This window comes from Colossoma macropomum, unplaced genomic scaffold (genome assembly GCF_904425465.1).
Source record: "Colossoma macropomum unplaced genomic scaffold, Colossoma_macropomum, whole genome shotgun sequence".
NCBI classification, from domain to species: domain Eukaryota; kingdom Metazoa; phylum Chordata; class Actinopteri; order Characiformes; family Serrasalmidae; genus Colossoma; species Colossoma macropomum.
Window position 1 is genome coordinate 2,338,754 of NW_023494806.1, and position 20,301 is coordinate 2,359,054.

General features: G+C 39.7%; 1 protein-coding gene across 1 annotated transcript in view; it reads left to right on the forward strand.

Moving 5' to 3' along the window:
* The window catches only part of si:dkey-215k6.1 (transmembrane protein 132D), a 266,900-nt gene that overhangs the window by 218,282 nt on the left and 28,317 nt on the right, over positions 1 to 20,301 (forward strand). The window contains exon 8 of the mRNA XM_036599061.1: positions 13,246 to 13,389. Coding sequence (XP_036454954.1) covers positions 13,246 to 13,389 — 144 coding nt within the window. The remainder of the gene's footprint in view (positions 1 to 13,245; positions 13,390 to 20,301) is intronic.

Sequence of the window (20,301 nt, forward strand, 5' to 3'; positions counted from 1 at the left end):
AGAAAAATTGTTCTGATTTAATGACACCGTTGAATCTGCTTTGCCCTGCAGCAGCGGAGTTCTGCATTTCAATTCCTGTTTCAGTGCGTTTATCCAATTTCTGTCGTGTCATTAACGTTTTCATTTGTGTTTTAAAACTGCCTCTTGCTGTCTGTCAGTCCATGAAGGGTCGGCGACTTTCTCCTTTTAGCCCAGCGGAGGATTTCTCAGGAGTGATGAGGCAGAAACTGGTGCAGTAGTGCAGCGTGCTGGTCTGTACTACTGTAAGATTATGCAGGGTGAGATAGCAGCAGTGAAAAAGGGCCTGCAGCGTCCAGCAATAAGGTCATTCAATGGAACAGTGCCGTAACTCGGATCTTGTTGGCCCAGTGAAATTGCATTCAATGAATTAAAAACATTTGCTTGTTTGCTTGTTATTGTTATGGCTCAGGAAATTTGATGCTTTCAAGGCGTGTCACTCCACTAAAGCTGAAAAATGAATTATTTTTCTATGAAAATTGAACTTTTGTCCTCATTAATAAGGACAAGTATTTGTAAAGTAATACTTTAGCAGTAACAGTTCTGCTTTTACTTAAGTGCAGGATATTTGTATGTACATATATATGTATCAGTATATTCATATGTATGTTTGAGGGCATCAGAGTCTTCAATAGATCTAACAAAACTGCAATGCAAAAAAATCCTGCCAAATGAAATTAATGTAAATCTAATATTTCTCATTTTGAGATCATTGTAAGCTTATTGTAAGTGTATTAAACTTATTTCTAGACTTTTTTTCTTTTTTGTAAATATAGTGATTTTAATCTCACTATATATCACTATGCAGATAATTTCGCTTGTTGTAAGAAATTGCTTAAGAAAGCCAACCAACACCTTTGCCACCACCTGGGATATCATAGCAATGGCCTAGCAACATCTTAGCAACCACTCAGGATAACAGCAATAGTCCAGCAGCACCTTAGCAACCACCTGGGATACCATATCAATAACCTAGCAACACCTTAGCAACCATCTGGGATCCCATTGCAACAGCCTAGCAACAACTTCACAGCCAACTGGTATAACATAAGAATGGCCAAGCAGCACCTTAGCAACCTCCTCGGATACCATATCAATGGCCTAGAAACGCCTTAACAACCACCTGGTATAATGTAGCAATGGCCAAGCAACACCTTAGCAACCACCTCAGATAACACATCAATGGCCAAGTGACACCTTAGAAACCACTTCGGATAACATAGCACCAGCCAAGCAACACCATAGCAACCACCTGAGATACCATGTCAATGGCCAAGCAACACCATAGCCAGCATTGGGTATACCATAGCATTGGCCTAGCAACCCCTTAGGAACCACCTGCGATATCAAAGCAATGGCCTAGCAACACCATAGCCACCACTTGGTATACCATAGCAACGACCTAGCAACATCTTAGCAACCACTCAGGATAACAGCAATAGTCAAGCAGCACCTAAGCAACCACCTGGGCTACCATATCAATAACCTAGCAACACCTTAGCAACCATCTGGGATCCCATTGCAGCAGCCTAGCAACTTCACAGCCAACTGGTATAACATAGCAATGGCCAAGCTGCACCTTAGCAACCACCTCAGATACCACATTGGTGGCCTAGCAACACCCTAACACCCACCTGGTATAATGTAGCAATGACCAAGCAACACCTTGGCAACCACCTGGTATAATGTAGCAATGACCAAGCAACACCTTGGCAACCACCTCAGATAACACATCAATGGCCAAGTGACACCTTAGGAACCACTTCGGATAACATAGCAACAGCCAAGCAACACCATAGCAATTACCTGGGATACCATGTCAATGGCCAAGCAACACCATAGCCACCACTGGGTATACCATAGCAATGGCCTAGCAACACCTTGGCAACCATCTGGGATAACAGCAATGGCCAAGCAGCATCTTAGCACCTTGGATACCATATCAACAGCCTAGAAACACTTTAGCAACCACCTGGGATATCATATCAGCAGCCTAGCAACACATTACCAGCCGTCTGTGATACCATCTCAATAGCCAACCAGCACCTAAGCAACCACCCGGGATATATCAGCAGCCTAGCAACATCTTAGCAACCACCATGGATACCACAGCAATGGCCTAGCGGCACCACACTCACCACTGGGTATACAAAGCAACAGCCTAGCAACACCTTAGCAACCACCTGGGATGTCATAGCAACACCATAGCCGCAACCTGGGTTTTCATAGCTACAGCTTTGTCAAGCCAAATTAAAGTTTGTTCACATTGTTACAGGATAAAGTAACTGCATTACTGTAGTGTGTTACTCTGTTCCCTGTCACTCAGAGTCAGATTAGAGTCACACCAACTGACTGCGCACTTACTGTGCTTTATATGAATCATTATAACGGGGCAGAAAGCATAGAGGCAGATAATTAGAGCATTAGGAGCCGAGTTGAGCAGCAGGTTTCTCGAGTTCTTTTTTCCCCCACAGACTGAGCTGGAACACCCACAAAATCCATTCAGCTCTCAAGCATCTCATTAATCCTCTGAGTTATGAGCACGACTGAACACTATTTCCTATCTCGCTGCTGTTGTTTGTATTTTACACAATGCCTTCCGTCAATAGTACAATATACCCTACAGTACGTGGTCAGGACGGCCGTGTGAGTTTGTATTTCTTGTTTTACGCTCCCTCCCTCTCCTCTCGGGGTTATACAATAGTCATGCTCCAGGCTTCGATTGGTCCCGGCTAACGGCGGCACGTAAACAGTTCTGTGACCCATCAGGCCCGGTCCTGTGTTTCTAACCCTGGTGCTGCACACGTATGCTTTTGAAGATTCGACAGTGTTTCGTATTTGACAAAGCATATTAATAATGAAACGGGACAAGCATGAAATACAGGCCACCTCACGCTGGAATGGAAGGAGAAGGGCTGCTTTTTTCCCTCCTCACGCCGGAGGAGTGTGAAATTTATTAGCAGAATGGTTCTAAAGAGATTAGCAATATGACGTCACGGATATTAATTTGGTTTTATTCACGTCGAGTGGGAGAGGGAGCTGCAGCTGTGTCTCTTTGACAGTGAAGAGCGTATTTGTGTTTGTTTGAGGCGGAGAGAGACGGATAGCTCTTTCACCAGATTGCGATAGAGGAAGTCTAGGGGAAGTCGAAGTTTGGAGCCGTTCCCCGTGTTTGGTGCTTATCGCGCTGATGTCGCCATCACAAACTATGCCCCACGTTTTCATTTAAAAAGTCATTCTGTTGGTTTATTTTCATTTCCCATGCCTGTTTGGGCTGTGTGCGGGCACCGGCAGAGCTGTATGGATGCAGCTCTGAGGTATACACTGCATTATGTAATCGTGTTATCGTGTAAACTCTGCTTTATTCCCCTCTGAGCTGTGCTTATTTTCCTGGACACACGTGGAGAATCCTTTAGTGTATAGTGTAGTTTATGTAGTGTAGCATGAATGCGTCCTGTGGGGTATTTATGTAGCGTAGCTTAAACTTGTCCTGCGGTGCATAGTGTGTTTATATTGCGTAGCTTAAACGTGTCCTGCGGTGCATAGTGTATTTATGTGCCATAGCAAAGAATAATAAACACATCCTGTGGTGTGCAGTATATGTATATTGCATGGTATGAATGTGTCCTATGTGTACAGTGTGGTTATGTAATACAGTATGAACATATACTATGGTGTTTATTGTGTATACTTAGTGTAGTGTAAACATGTCCTGCGGTGTATAGTATTTATTGTGTAGACTTAAGGTGTCTTCCTGCAGCATGGTATGAACATGTCCTGTAGCCTATATTTTATTTATGTGGTGCAATATAAATATGTCCTGTGGTGTGTAGTGTGTATTGTGTAGAATTAATGTGTCTTGTGGTGTATACTGTATTTCCTTAGCATAGTATAAACATGTCCTGTGGTGTATATTGTATTTATGTAGCATGGCATAAACATATCCTGCAATGTATATTTTCTTTATGCAGTGTAGTATAAACATGTCCTGTGGTGTACAGTATACATGGTCTAGAGTAATGTCTGTAGTATAAACATGTCCTGTGGTGTACAGTATACATGGTCTAGAGTAATGTCTGTAGTATAAACATGTCCTGTGGTGTACAGTATACATGGTCTAGAGTAATGTCTGTAGTATAAACATGTCCTGTGGTGTACAGTATACATGGTCTAGAGTAATGTCTGTAGTATAAACATGTCCTGTGGTGTACAGTATACATGGTCTAGAGTAATGTCTGTAGTATAGACATGTCCTGTGGTGTGTAGTATATATGGTCTAGAGTAATGTCTGTAGTATAGACATGTCCTGTGGTGTACAGTATACATGGTCTAGAGTAATGTCTGTAGTATAAACATGTCCTGTGGTGTGTAGTATATATGGTCTAGAGTAATGTCTGTAGTATAGACATGTCCTGTGGTGTGTAGTATATATGGTCTAGAGTAATGTCTGTAGTATAGACATGTCCTGTGGTGTACAGTATACATGGTCTAGAGTAATGTCTGTAGTATAAACATGTCCTGTGGTGTACAGTATACATGGTCTAGAGTAATGTCTGTAGTATAGACATGTCCTGTGGTGTGTAGTATATATGGTCTAGAGTAATGTCTGTAGTATAGACATGTCCTGTGGTGTACAGTATACATGGTCTAGAGTAATGTCTGTAGTATAGACATGTCCTGTGGTGTACAGTATATATGGTCTAGAGTAATGTCTGTAGTATAGACATGTCCTGTGGTGTACAGTATACATGGTCTAGAGTAATGTCTGTAGTATAAACATGTCCTGTGGTGTACAGTATACATGGTCTAGAGTAATGTCTGTAGTATAAACATGTCCTGTGGTGTACAGTATACATGGTCTAGAGTAATGTCTGTAGTATAGACATGTCCTGTGGTGTGTAGTATATATGGTCTAGAGTAATGTCTGTAGTATAGACATGTCCTGTGGTGTACAGTATACATGGTCTAGAGTAATGTCTGTAGTATAAACATGTCCTGTGGTGTATAGTATATATGGTCTAGAGTAATGTCTGTAGTATAAACATGTCCTGTGGTGTGTAGTATATATGGTCTAGAGTAATGTCTGTAGTATAGACATGTCCTGTGGTGTACAGTGTACATGGTCTAGAGTAATGTCTGTAGTATAAACATGTCCTGTGGTGTATAGTATATATGGTCTAGAGTAATGTCTGTAGTATGGACATGTCCTGTGGTGTACAGTATACATGGTCTAGAGTAATGTCTGTAGTATAAACATGTCCTGTGGTGTATAGTATATATAATCTAGAGTAATGTCTGTAGTATAGACATGTCCTGTGGTGTATAGTATATATGGTCTAGAGTAATGTCTGTAGTATAGACATGTCCTGTGGTGTATAGTATATATGGTCTAGAGTAATGTCTGTAGTATAAACATGTCCTGTGGTGTATAGTATATATGACCTAGAGTAATGTCTGTAGTATAGACATGTCCTGTGGTGTATAGTATATATGGCCTAGAGTTAATGTCTGTATTATGAACATGTCCTGTGGTGTGTAGTATATATGGCCTAGAGTTAATGTCTGTAGTATAGACATGTCCTGTGGTATAGAGTATATATGGCCTAAAGTTAACGTCTGTAGTATAAACATGTCCTGTGGTGTATAGTATATATGGCCAAGAGTTAATGTCTTATGGTGTATACTGTGTTTGTTTAGCATAGCATGAACATGTCCTGCAGTGTGTAAAGTATATATTGTATAGAATTAACATTTCTTGTGGTGTATAGTGTATTTCTTTAGCATAGTATAAACATGTCCTGTGGTGTATATTGTGTTTAAATAGTGCAGCATGAACATGTCCTGTGATGTATATTGTAGTTATGTAGTGCAGTATGAACATGTCCTGTGGTGTATATTGTGTTTATGTAGTGCAGTATGAACATGTCCTGCGGTGTATATTGTGTTTATGTAGTGCAGTATGAACATGTCCTGTGATGTATATTGTGTTTATGTAGTGCAGTATGAACATGTCCTCTGGTGTATATTGTGGTTATGTAGTGCAGTAAGAACATGTCCTGCGGTGTATATTGTGGTTATGTAGTGCAGTATGAACATGTCCTGTGGTCTATATTGTGGTTATGTAGTGCAGTATGAACATGTCCTGTGGTCTATATTGTGGTTATGTAGTGCAGTAAGAACATGTCCTGCGGTGTATATTGTGGTTATGTAGTGCAGTATGAACATGTCCTGTGGTGTATATTGTGTTTATATAGTGCAGTATGAACATGTCCTGTGATGTATATTGTGTTTATGTAGTGCAGTATGAACATGTCCTCTGGTGTATATTGTGGTTATGTAGTGCAGTAAGAACATGTCCTGCGGTGTATATTGTGGTTATGTAGTGCAGTATGAACATGTCCTGTGGTGTATATTGTGGTTATGTAGTGCAGTATGAACATGTCCTGCGGTGTATATTGTGGTTATGTAGTGCAGTATGAACATGTCTGTGATGTATATTGTGTTTATGTAGTGCAGTATGAGCATAAGTCCTGCAGTGCATAGTGTGATTAGGTACTATGACCATACCCTGTGGTCATATGGGTGGACGTGGATATGAGAACATGATACTAGTATCAGAGTGAAATCTGCTGGGTCTGTCCATGCGGTCTGCTCCACAGTCTGCTCACAGTCTCCCTCTTCGCTGTGGCTATCCCGCTCCACAGGGGCCAAATTATGGTTCCTTCTCACCCCATCCCTCCCTCTTTCCTCCCTCCTTTACTCTCTCTCTCTCTCTCTCTCTCTCTCTCTCTCTCTCTCTCTCTCTCTCTGTCTGTGGGTAGTGGTGTTGGGTTCTGGCGCAGGACCGTCTCTGAGCACTGCGTGGGTTTCTGCTGGATCCTCCTGACACAGGCGTTAGATTTTATGGGTTAATGTTTCAGTTTTATCTCCGTCTGCTGGGAGATGCCTTCAGCAGATTGTAGCAAAACTTAAAAATGAGGAATTTATCACACGGCAGTCTTCGCTCGGAGGCAGGCGCAAATCAATCAGGCCATCACGTACGCTCCTACGGTACGATAATTACTGTAATGCTGGGAGTTTTTCCGTCCTCAGTAAAAGCTAAATATTATAAAAATAGATATTCAGCTTTTGCTGAAACAGTGGAGCAGACGCGGAGGGTCAGCCGCCGACACTCAGGCAGAGATGTGAAAAAATTTTTCTCTTCTCTCATCTTGGAAAATGACAATGTTGGCAATATGGTTCGAACATAGCTGTCTAAATCTAAATCTGCGTCTGATGGTGAAACTAAACAACTGTTAGTAGGAGAGAGAGAGAGAGAGAGAGGGAGAGAGAGAGAGAGCGAGAGAAAGAGAGAGAGAGAATGAAAAAGAGTATAGAGAAAGAACAAGAGGACAAAGAGAGAAGACAGAAAAAAGAGGAGAGAGAGAGAAGACAGTAAGAGAATGAAAAAGAGAAAAGGGAGAGAGAGAAAAAGGGAAAAAGAAAGAGTGGACAAAAATAAGTAAAGAGAAAGAACAAAGAGAGAAGAGTAAGAGAGAAACAAAGCAAGAAAGAGAGAGACAGACAGGAAGAGAGAGAATGAAAAAAGCAGAAAAGATGGAGAGAGAAAGAGGGAAAGAGAGAGAAGGAGAATGGAGATGGAAAGAGAGAAAGCAAAGACAGAGAGAAAAGAAAGAGAGTGAACAAAAAAGAAATGAGAGAGAAAGAACAAGAGAGAAAAGAGAGAAGAAAAAGAGAAGAATGAAAGAGAGACATAGAGATGATGAAACAGAGAGAGAGAAGAAAGGCTGAGAGAGAAAACAAAGAGAATGATGGAGACAGAAAGAATGAGAGAGTAACAAGAAAAAGCATGAGAGAAATGAGAAAGAAAGAAAGAAAGAAAGAAAGAAATAAGGAAGGAAGGAAGGAAAGGAAAGAAAGAAAGAAAGAAAAAAGAAAGAAAGAAAAGGGGAAGGGAGTGGAGGGAGAGAAAAGAGAAAGACAGACAGAGAAAGATGGAAAAGAGTAGGAGACAAAAGGACAGAGATTTAAGAGAGAAAAAAAGAGAGAGAAGAAAGAGAAAGTTGCAGTTCTTTGGTGTTCTAGAAGTTCTGACTGTATGGATCAAATACTCAGAAAAGAGTATCGTAATGAAATATATCACGATGATGATGATCTGCCGTCGTATCGCCGAGCCCTACATGCTATTCTGATTATTAAAGAAAGGTCAGATAAAATTACACCTACAAGTGTTCAGCCTCACCTTCCTTTCCTCCAGCCCTTTACTCTCTCTCTCTCTCTTTCTCTCTCTCTCTCTCTCTCTCTCTCTCTCTCTCTCTTTCTTCTTCTCTCTCCCTCTCTCCCTCGTTTTCTCTCTCTGATGGTTCTCTGGTCATCCCGGTTGTAATGATGTCTCATTATTGCCATGGATACGGATGAGGAAGCTGTGCTGACGGACTTTTCATGGCGATTACCCGCTTTACCCCCGAAGTTAAAATGTCAATTTGGGACAAGCTTCTCTCTCTCTCTCTCTATCTCCCATGTTCCTCTCTCTTCCTCTCTCTTTCTCTCCTTCTTAATCCCTCTTTCTCTCTCCCTCTTTCTTCTCATCTTTTTTCTCTGTCACTCCACCCCTTCTCGCTCTCTCTCTCTCTCTCTCTCCTTCTTAATTCCTCTTTCTCTCTCCCTCTGACTCTCTCTCTCTCCTCCCTCCCTCTCTCTCTCTCTCCCTCTTTCTTCTCTCTCTCTCTCTCTCTCTCTCTCCCTCCCTCTCTCTCTCTCTCTCTCTCTCTCTCTCTCTCTCTCAGGGGAAGCTGTTTCTGTGTTAAATATTTATTCAGTAAAGCCTGAGAGAAATGAATGTGATGAGTGTGGAGCTGAGCTCGTCCCTCTCCTCTTCCTGCCTGATGAAAAGACTCTGAGCGCTCAGTAAATCAGCGCTGTGGAGATTAGGGGCTGTTAGAGTATCACGCTGATCGCTCGTATCTGCTGCGCGCTGGAGGGACTGAGATCACTTTTATTTTTGCACGTTTATTGTCACATTATTTTATTTTCAGGTTCTGCACTGTATCAGCGTGTTAGCTGAGCGGGAATGAAGGTTAAGGGCTAATCCTTAGATGGGAACTCCACCAATTTTGTAAAATTTCCTCATAATTGAATCATTGGGATGTAAACAGAGTGATTCAGAGTGGTTTGGTGTGAAATGGTTCAGATGTCTTTACAGTGGTGGTGATAGGAACTAGGGGTCGCCATGACTACAACACAAATATAGACATTTTATTTACTATCCAGACCCACCAGTGAACCTACACGAGTCTTCTGAGTTTATATGGGATGTTGATGATGGGAAAGTGGGGACTATTGGGGACTATTTTGCCTCACAGCACCCTGTGTATTATGTATCCCTCCACCATGAATGATTTAAATTCTCAAACAGAGGCGTTAAAGTTCATGTCTCTCTCAATTCGGTTCACTTTAGTTCAGTATAGCTTCATTTGCATAAGTATAGGGATTATAACAGGGGTGTCCAAAGTCCGGCCCCAGGGCCAAATGCAGCCAGCAGGCAGATTTTAATTGGCCTGTGGCTTCTGTTTTAGAGTGTGTTATAAGTGGCCCACCAGCCAGTTCTTTGCAGTTCTCCCTCTCACCTGATGGTGGCAGCAGTGCTGTAAGGTTACAGTGTAACATGTGACACTGCAGTAACGAAGTTAGCCAAACCTGAGAACTTGTATAGAGGAGAATTATTGCTCTGCAGTGTGACATTTGAGTAAAATTTGAGTAGTTTATCAATGCTTAAACATTTTTAATATAAAAGAATACATTCATTTCCTGAACACAGAATAGTATAAAACATTTTAACACTGCTATTATATTTTAAGAGCTTTTAAACTCGAGTTATAGGAGTTTAAAACGGCGCCTCATGTACGTTCACAATGTCAGTGAGCGCAAACAGCCAATGAGCTGCTCCACTTGCCAACCAATCAGCACTCAGTAGCAGTAATGTTAGCGTCCTGCTGCCCAAAACCCGTTTGCTGTAGAAAAAAGGAAACATACAGGTGGGTTTTCTCAGCTTTTTTACTGAAATACATCCTTCTACTTTCTAAAATTAAAGGAAAGTTCTGGGTGAGTGATTAGAAACTATTTTAACTTTTTGTTTTAAGCTGTTTAGCTCCATTGACGCCAATTCATTGAAGACTCGCTCGCAGGCGCCCTCTGCTGTTTTGCAGTCCTGTTTTTGATATAATGGGGGAAATAGGAATAGGCCAGGCTCCTCATAAACCTCATAAGCTCTGGCTAAAATTTAAGAGCCTTTCTTCTCTGACTAGACCTGCAGCTTCAACTACTAAATGACGTTTAGTCCAGACTGCAGCCATAAAACACAGCCAAAGAAAATAAGCCTCATATTTCAAAAGACTGTAATGAATTTAATATCAATAGAAATGAAACACAGCATGAACATTACAGTAAATATTCAGGAGAGAAACTAAAGCAGCTGCAGCTACTCGAGTCTCACAGCACCGACTTCCTATCAGAGCAAATACAGCAGGTCAGTAAATGTTAACCCTTTAAGGTCAAATAAAACAATAACGTGTCTGTTTATGCTGTTTAATCTGCTCTTCTCAATAAATAATCTGATTTCTGAATGCAGTTGCTATGTTTGATATGTAAAGAACATGATCTAACAAATCTGAAAAAAATTATAAATTGTTTAGTTTGTCTCACAAATTATATTTTCGAACAAATAAAAATTCAATAGGAATATAATTAATATACTAATCAGGTTTTATTGTTATGTAAACAATTCAATTTTGTTATAAGTGCTTATTTTATGTACAAATTGCTCTTAGCAATGCAACAATAACAGAAGCCTTGTGCATCTTTTACACAGTGATAGGAAACACAGTAGCTCACAGAAAGCTGATTCTATGAACTGATATTTTGAAAATGTCATATTTTGAATCATTTGCGGATAATATTTTGGCCCTCGGGGTATTTTTGATTCGATCTTGCCGTCTTTCAGTGTTTATAGTGTTTCCAAAACAAAGTTGAACTGTTTATATAATAACTTATTCAGTAGAATCAACAATAATTATCAAAATTAACAACAATAACAACAATGAAAATAAACTACCAGCAAAAAGTAAAACTCACATGCACTTATATCATTCACTGGTGTTTAGCAGCTGTTTTACAATGTGTTTATTTACTTTACTTTAATACACTACAGACGTGATTTTTAATGAGCGGAAATATAGTCTAATATCTAATATTTCTCATTATGAGATTGTTGTGAGAACATTATTAGATTATTTCTATACATTTGTACTTGTTTTAAGTCATTTTCTCCAGTGAAAGGGCCTCATTGCAGTGGCAGATCATGCTATGTGTTTGAAGACATAACACAGATTTACTTGTTTTAAGAAATAATGCATAAAAGTAGTGAAACTGTCTGCCAGTGGAATAAAACACTTTCAAAAGATAAAATTACTTAAAACAAGTCTATTTAAGCAGTAAGAGGGCATACATTACTGTGATTTTATCACAGGGAAGGGATGTTCTTAGGCACGACACAAAAGCGGTGTAAAACCTCCTTCCCTGTGTTAAAATCACTGTAATGCACACCTAATTGCTTTTATAAAATGGTGGACAACATAAAATATGATCAAATGCAAAGTTTTTCAGTAAATAATTTATTATATTATTGTAGTATTAATAATAATCAAGTGTTCTGCCATGAAGTGTACTTCCTTTAGAGTGTGGCTTCGTAAGCAACCATGGACTGTTGAATTTGGAGAAGAACATTCAGTCACCCATCACTGTATACTGCAGTCACTTTTTGGACTTTGTAACCTTTTATCACTGCTTAATGCAGAAAATTTGCTTAATAAGCAATTTTAGTCTCCAAATTACCGTCACAACAAAAATGCTAGCTTCCATTAGCGCCTCAGTGCGATTTCCAGTCTTATTTAGCACCAAGCTAACAGCGACCCTCTTCTCACGCTGGGGCTGGATCTCAAACAGCTCCCTGCCCCCTACATAGTGCACTACATAGAGATTTAAATACTGGCTCCTGCAGCCCAACACAGCATAATATAGCTAACAGTAGCCATTTGGGACTCAGACACATTCATATTGTTTCAAAACTTCCGTAAATGTTTCAAAACTTCCATAGCACATTATTTAGGGAGCCCAGAGCTGTTTGAGGCACAGTCTGGGTTTTCAGTTCAGTCGTAGTTGTGCTTACATCCAGTATTTGAAAGTGGTTCAGCCAATAAAGTTTTGGGACTGGAACTATGTATTTTATCAAAAATAAGTTAAATTATCACATAATATTCTCACTACAATCTCATAATGAGAAATATGAGATGAATAGACTTGATTTAAGATGTTTTGGCTTGCTAAGATGTCATTTTTCAGCGTAACTGATCGTAACTGATCGAGACAACACAAGATGTCATACTGCTCTTCAAGTGTTTGAGGTGGAGGACATTCAAGTGATGAGATGACCAGGATGACCAGATTGCAAAAAAATCCAGCCATGATGCAGAGTCATGTATATATTAACTTTCAAAAGATAAAATTACTTAAAACAAGTAAAAAGAAGTGTATTTAAGCAGTAAACCCTGAGAGGGCATACATTACTGCGATTTTATCATGGGGAAGGGATGTTCTTAGGCACAATACAAAGCAGAGTAAAACCTCCTTCCCTGTGATAAAATCACTGTAACGCACTGCTTTTATATATATATGAACACATTAGTATTATTATTTATAAGCAGTTGTGCTTCGTTAGGAGCTTCCATAGTAGAGGCTTCACTGGTAGACAGTTAAGACAGAAACTATGTGCTAAAGTAAAACATTGCAGCGCAACTCGGACCTGACCAGTATATACACTGCGAAATATGGTTTCTTGGCCAGTTAAATGATATTAAATCTAGGTGATATATCTAATAGTTCTCCTTTTGAGGTTGTTGGAACGTTATTATGATTATTTAACTGATTTCTAGACTTGTTTTAAGTGATTGTAGTAATTCAAATTATTTACCAATACAGTGAGATAATTTTACTACTAAAATTACCCAAAATAAGTAAAACAAAAGTCAAGAAATAGGTTAAAAAGTCTTATAAGGATCTTACAACATTCTCAAAATGAGAAATATTAGATATACTGTCGAGGTTTAAGATCATTTCATTTGCCAAGATATCATTTTTATGCATAAATATAAAAAATCTCTCTCTCTCATTTAGGACACCGAAATTTTGAACACGGCTATTCTGACCGGTCAGCGAGTGTCCCTGCCGGTGAAGGTGGTGACGGTGGAACAGGACGGAACCGTGCGAGAGATCGACGACCCCGTGACCTGCAGGTCGACGGACGAGGACGTGCTAAAGGTCAGGACTGTTTAAAACTTTCCCGTTTATCCTCAGAGGCCCTCGCGCCGCGGCTGGACGCGCCGGCCTGAAAGAGTTTTGACACTGCTCCGCCATCACGTCTTCAGGGGAGAAAGTCATTTACAATTCCATCGTACGTTTCTACTTCTAACAATGTTTTATTTCCGTACACAGCCCCGGCAAATAGCCGGGCTCCATTTTTCTATCTGTTCCTCGCTCTCTTTTCCCTTTGAAGTGGAAAAATTGACTCGCTTTTGTGGAGGTGGACGAATTTAGCCACGGCGGGCCGCGGCGTGTGAAGGCTCTGAAATTGTTTCCCTTTTAAAAAAGACAATGGCGTCAGAAGCTGCTCGGGCTGCCTGGGGCTCAGCCTGCTCCGAACCGGCGCACACACGCACTCAATACCCCGGCAATTTCCACTTACAAGCACCGAGTTGTAGTTTAAATGCAATCAATGCATTGTGACTGCGCTGGGCTTGTTCTGTCGCAGTAATGCGAGTGCGACAGCAGTTATTAAGGGAGAGACAGGACGCTCGATGGCTGCTTATTTGGGAGGAAGGAAGAGAGGAGGGGGAAAAAAGCAGGAAAAGAGGACAAGAGAATCTGTTAGCGAGGAAGAAACATGTGGCGGGAAAATTGCGGCAGGTGTACCTGTCTGCCAGCGCCGCTATACAGACCTCCAGGTGACCTCAGTGAAAGATGTAAACCGAAAACATGACAGCTCCAAACATGACTGTGTGCGCGTTGTATTCAAATGAGGCCGCGCTGGATTAACCAGAGGAGCCGTTTATATTAGCTTGATAAAATGCTCTCAGCTCTGTTTGTTGGACAGTCAAGCTAAACAAACAGTTCAGGTTTCTCTCAAACAGGCTCCAGAGATCCGTAATAGACCTTCGAGTTCGTCTGCTGCGCCGTTTTCTCAGGTATGACGCATGACGGAGCTGAATTTCCCGTTCCACCTTAAATGATGCAGCACTTACATTCGGGCACCTCCACATTAGCGTCCGGACGAAGACGACGAGCTGCTGAAATCCAGCTGAAAATCACTGTTAACTGGTCTGCTCTCTTTAAAAAGGTGGTTCTTGAAAGGTTCTTTAGTGAAGGAAATAGTGGTGTAGTTTTATATAGAACCATTTCATGCCTATGTGGTTCTCTGCATGGTGAATTAGTTCTCCAGATTGATCCAGAATGGCTCTATAGCTTCAAAACAGATTCTTCTGTAGTTACCATGTCAAGCTTGTGACAATAGCAGAACCCTTTATGGTGCTGTATAGAACCCTATACAACACATTGTCCATCTGAAGAACATTTCACTGTGCAGAGAACCAATTCAGCATGAAATAGTTATATGTAGAACTCATGGTTCTATACAGAACCATTGCCTTTACTGAAGAACCCTTTAGGAACCATCTTTTGTCAGAGTGTAGAGATAGCACTGATCCGGAACCACAGGAGGATATAGGTGGGTGTACTGCTCCTGTTTAAGGACCCCCACTCTGACCTGTGTGCATCCATATGTTCCAGTACATGAGTGCAGTATCAGTGATGCCAATCAGGCAGAATACTTAATCGATCAATTGATTACTTTGATTAATCGATTAATCGATTAGTTGAAGGCAGAATGGTTAGATTAGTCAATTAATCATGTAAAAGTTAATCGATTTATTGATTATAGAAATAATTAAGAGAAAGAGAGGAACCAAAGAAGGCAGAATGATTAGATTAGTCGATTAATCATGTAAAAGTCAGTAGATTAATTGATTATAGAAATAATCAAAAGAAGAGAGAGAAACCAAAGAAGGCAGATTAGTTAGATTAGTTGATTAACTGAATAGCAGTCGATTATTTTAACAGTATAAAACTTGTTCATTAATCAAATAATAGATAGATAGATAGATAGATAGATTGCTTATAGAAATGCTTGTTGAATGGAAATGAGAGGAACAGAAGAAGGAGGAATTGTTGATTAATTAAAAAAAGAGTTCATTACAATCACAATTATACAATTATACAATTATACGATTATTAATTGTATTAACGAGGGTTGGTCGCGACTCTAAATCAGCACCTTGTATTTAAAGAGTTGCTTAAGCGCTCTCAGTCAGACAGAGCAGAGCTTTAATTGGCTCTCGTGAATTTTCCCTCAGTAACGTCCAGCGTAATTGAATTTGACAAAAGAGCGAGAGAGAGAGAGACGGAGAGCAGGTGTGAGGAGAACACAAAACAAAGAGGATTACAAATTGATCTTTCCTTCTCTCTCTCCCTCCCTCTCTCTCCCTCTCTCTCTCTCTCTCTCTCTCTCTCTCTCTCTCTCTCTCGTGTTCATTTAATACTGGAGGTGCAGGGTTTGACACGTCTCGGGTATCTGAGAGATTGAAAGTGTCCTCAGTGTACACTCACCGTACCAGCGCAGTGGAGGATACCGCTATGTGTGTGTGTGTGTGTACAAGAGAGAGATAAAGCCTTACACACACACCACACACACACACACACACACAGTTTGCCCATTCAGCTGAACGTTAGCCGTGCTGCTCGTAGCCTGATCGGGGTTTTACACGATTAGAGGCTCAGCAGATATATGCGCCTGTCACCGCAAAGTGAATGAGTTATTAAACGGATTAGAACTGTACAGATCACCTCTCTCTCTCTCTCTCTCTCTCTCTCTCTCTCTCTTTCTCTCTTTCTCTCTCTCTCTCTCTCTCTCTCTCCAGGACAGCCCTGCCTCTTTGATATCTCAGTGCTTAGCTGCTAATATACCTCATTTAGGGCTCATTAGCGTGGCTGTAAAGGCTAAGAGGTCCTGCTCTTTTCTTGGCCTCCCTCACTCACTTACAGACTCTGCCATTTTCCCACAATCCTCCAGTCAGCAGCCTACAGCTCAATAGGAAAGATCGGAAAGATCAGATAGACGTTATTGACACAAATACATTCTTTTCAGTGTTGCTAATTTGGTTATATTTATGTTGGTGGAGGTTCAGTTCAGATGGCTACAGTCGATTTGAACATACACTGTAAAAAGTGGCTCATCAGATCTACTTAAAAATCACTTCATGTGGTAACAAGTAAATGAACTAGTTTACTACTAATTTTATCAGGCTACTGTTGGGTTGGGACAGAATTCTGTATGCTACAATCAGGTTCAGACAGAAACTTGTCGAGTTCAGACAGAATTTTGTGCGATTATGGTCGAATTAAGAAAGAATTTTTTCGTGTTCAGACAATTTCGTGGGGATACAGTTGAGTTCAGACAGAATTTTGTGAAATTCAGACAGAGTTTAACAGGGCTAATGTTAGGTTCACAGAGAGTTTTGTCATGTTCAGAATTTTGTGGGGCTACCATCAAGTTCAGAAGATTTTTCGAGTTCAGACAGATTTTCATGGGGCTACAGTCGAGTTCAGACAGAATTTCATGGGATTATAGTCGAATCGAGAGGGAATTTTTTGTGTTCAAACTATTTTATGGGGCTACAGTTGAGTTCAGTAAGAATTTTGTCACATTTAGACAGAATTCTGTGGGGCTACAGTCGGGTTCCGAAGATTTTTTTCAAGTTCAGAGAGAATTTTATGGGGCCAAAGTCGGGTTCAGACAGAATTTTGTTTAGTTCAGATAGAATTTTGTGGGATTATAGTCAAATAAAGAAAGTACATTTTGAGTTCAGACAATTTCGTGGGGCTACAGTTGAGTTCAGTAAGAATTTTGTCACATTCAGACAGAATTTAATGGGGCTAATGTTGGGTTCACAGAGTTTTGTCATGTTCAGACAGAATTTTGTGGGGCTAATGTTGGGTTCACAGAGTTTTGTCATGTTCAGACAGAATTTTGTGGGGCTACAGTCAGGTTCAGAAAGTTCAGACAGAATTTTGATGAGTTTAGACAGAATTTTGTTGAGCTCAGAATATTTTTGTGCTACAGTCTTTATTGACGACACTCGGGCTCAGACAGGATTTTTTGAGTTACAATCGGGTTCTGACAAAATTTTATCAGGCTCAATTTTTTTCTGGCTAAAGTCAAGTTAATTTACTAATTTAAGTGAATTTATCTGCCTACAGTCGGGTTCAAAAAGAATTCAAAAGGCTGCTGTCTGTTCTGACTGACAGGGTTCTGACTGAATTTTGTCAGGTGGTGGGCTCTAAACGTGGAGCTGGGGGTCAGGTTAGAGACTGTCTTTTGGATATATTTAGATTTGGATCAAAAATTCTGTCACAATCAAAGCTCTAACAAAGACGCATGCGAAGGCTTGCCTTTGGAGTAGACAGGCAGCCTCCAGTCCGAACAGACGAATCTCCCTCACTGTCGCTTCCTCTTTCTTTGTCCTTGCTGAATGACTTTGGCACACCCAGGTTGTCATGTGGCTCTAGAGGATCTAAACACTCTCCATATGGCCTGAATATAACCCTTGTAAATGTTTCTGCTGCTAATCAATACCTAATTAGTCAGTAATTTCCCCGCCACACTATCGGCTCCACGGCTGTAGAGCTGCTTGTGGCTCGCTGATGGACTCTGAGCTCCCATAATGCACCCTGCCCGCCCAACACTGGCCATATTTCTGTGCTAATGGGTACGGCGAGCCGCCGGAGGGCCGTTTCGTTACCACAGTAACAACCTCTGACCTGCCCTTCCTCTGTCGTCGGGCCACATGGGTGATGGCCGCCGCCCCACTGGGAGTCATTAGAGCTAAACATTAGCGGCTATCATCCTGACAGAGCAGGGCAGTGGATACGGACCTACAACCCGGGGTGAAGCGTGTGTGTGTGTGTGTGAGCGCGCATGTGTGTTTGTTTGTTTTTCTATATTTTCAAGACAAAAACTTTGTAGGAAAACCATAGAAAACAGTTCTGACTTACAGGACCAACAATGTGATCCTCATTATATGAAGTTTTGTTCTTTTTCTTTTTCTTTTTTTGTTTTTTAAAGAGCTCCACACTCATTTTTTGGGGTCATTATACAAATTTCAATGTTGCTATGTAATTCAAATGTAATGGTTCTTTCCAGGGTAAAAAACAGTGGTTCTATGTAGAACCATGAACAGTCAAAAAACCCTTTACATGCTTAAATAGTTCTTTGCATGGTGAAAACTGTTGTTCATATTGAAGGAGGATGTGTTGTATATGGTTCTGTACAGCACCAAAAAGGGTTCTGCTATTGTTACAAGCTTGACATCTTAACTATGGCTGAACTTTTTTGGTGCTACACAGAACCATATCGCTGTTGTTGGAAGAAAACCTTCTGTCTCCAAAATGGCAACTTTACAAGAGAAAGAAAAAAACATACTTTAGTTTTAATGTAAGTCAATGGAACCAGACATTTTTCCAAGTCATTTTGGGTCGTTTCTTTTAGTCTATGCATCAATTAATTTACATACATTGTAAAGGGCAACAAGTATTTTCAAATTATGTCAAAAACTGAAAAACGTCAAGAATGAAGATACGAGGTTTTCTTCCGACAACAGCGAAATACAACACATTCTCCATCAATCTGAAGGACCATTTCGCCATGCAGAGAACTGTTTATTCATGCAATGGGTTCTTTAAGCTACATAGAACCACAGTTTTTACTAAAGAACCCTTGAAGAACCAGTCCAGAGCTGCTTTAGTTTCAAAGTCACATTATCTGTATAAATGACAAATATTTCATTAATGCTGTTATTATATTTCAGTTTTAAGCAATGTGAAGCGGACAGCATCAGAAATAAGAGAGATTTCCATAATCGTGGAGTTCTCAGATTTAGTCTTCCAAGATGTATTACAAAGACTGCTTCCTGTGGGTCTTGGAACAAAATGTATTACCAAAATAAAATTATATTCACGTATCAGTGCTGTCCAAAATAATAATAATAATAATAATAATAAGAATAAATAAATAAATAAATAAAAATCAACAAAAAAACAAGCATCTACATTTTTTGTGATTTTAATTTTTCTGCATTATTTGAGCATCTTTCCTTTACACTGTGTGAAAATTTCATCATGATTGGACCAATAGAACACTCCAAAATTGCTTCGGATAAAATCTCTTTCGTGGCTTTGAATGTAATTAAATTACATTGAAAGCAAGGAAAATCAAAGAACATGTCCCTCTCCTGCAGAGTTGCCAGTTTGGACATGCCTGTTTGTTGTTTGGACAGTGACAATATTTAAAATAATTTTAACATAGGACAGAACACAATTTTAATGCATGTTTACAGTTTAAACTAAAGAGCAAGCTTCAAACATTTTTTCACATAAAAACAATATTTTGGCATCTGTGAAGTCACTGGTGTGACAATTTTTCATGCACTAAAAATCGCTAAAATAAAAATTCAAAACAAAAAATCATCATATTTTTCGGAAATAGAACAAAAATACAAAGATAACAAATTTTCTATGGTTTAACGGCTTTCTTTGCTTCAAATTTGCTCAAAAGAGCAAAACCATTTTTTAGATTAATATTAGCATTAGAAAATCATTATTACATGCACATACAGGTATAAAATGCATATGAGGCATGTTATTATTATTATTATTTATAACTATTAACATATCGCTGTTGTCAGAAGAAAACCTTGTATCTCCAAAATGGTAACTTTACAGGAGAAAGAAAAAACCTACTTTACTTTTAATGTAAGTCAATGGAACCAGAGTTTTTTCCAAGTCATTTTGGGCTGTTTCTTTTGGTCCATTCATCATGAAATTTACACACATTGTAAAGGACAAGAGGAAATTTCAAATTATGTCAAAAAAATGTCAAAAATGGAGATACGAGGTTTTCTTCCGACAACAGCGATACATAAGATAAATATGGAACATATTATTACAAAATTATTACAGCAATTATTTTAAAAATATAGGTCATATTATTATTATTATTATTATTATTATTATTACATTTAGATACATACATTTGGGGCATATAATTGTTACATACAGGTACAC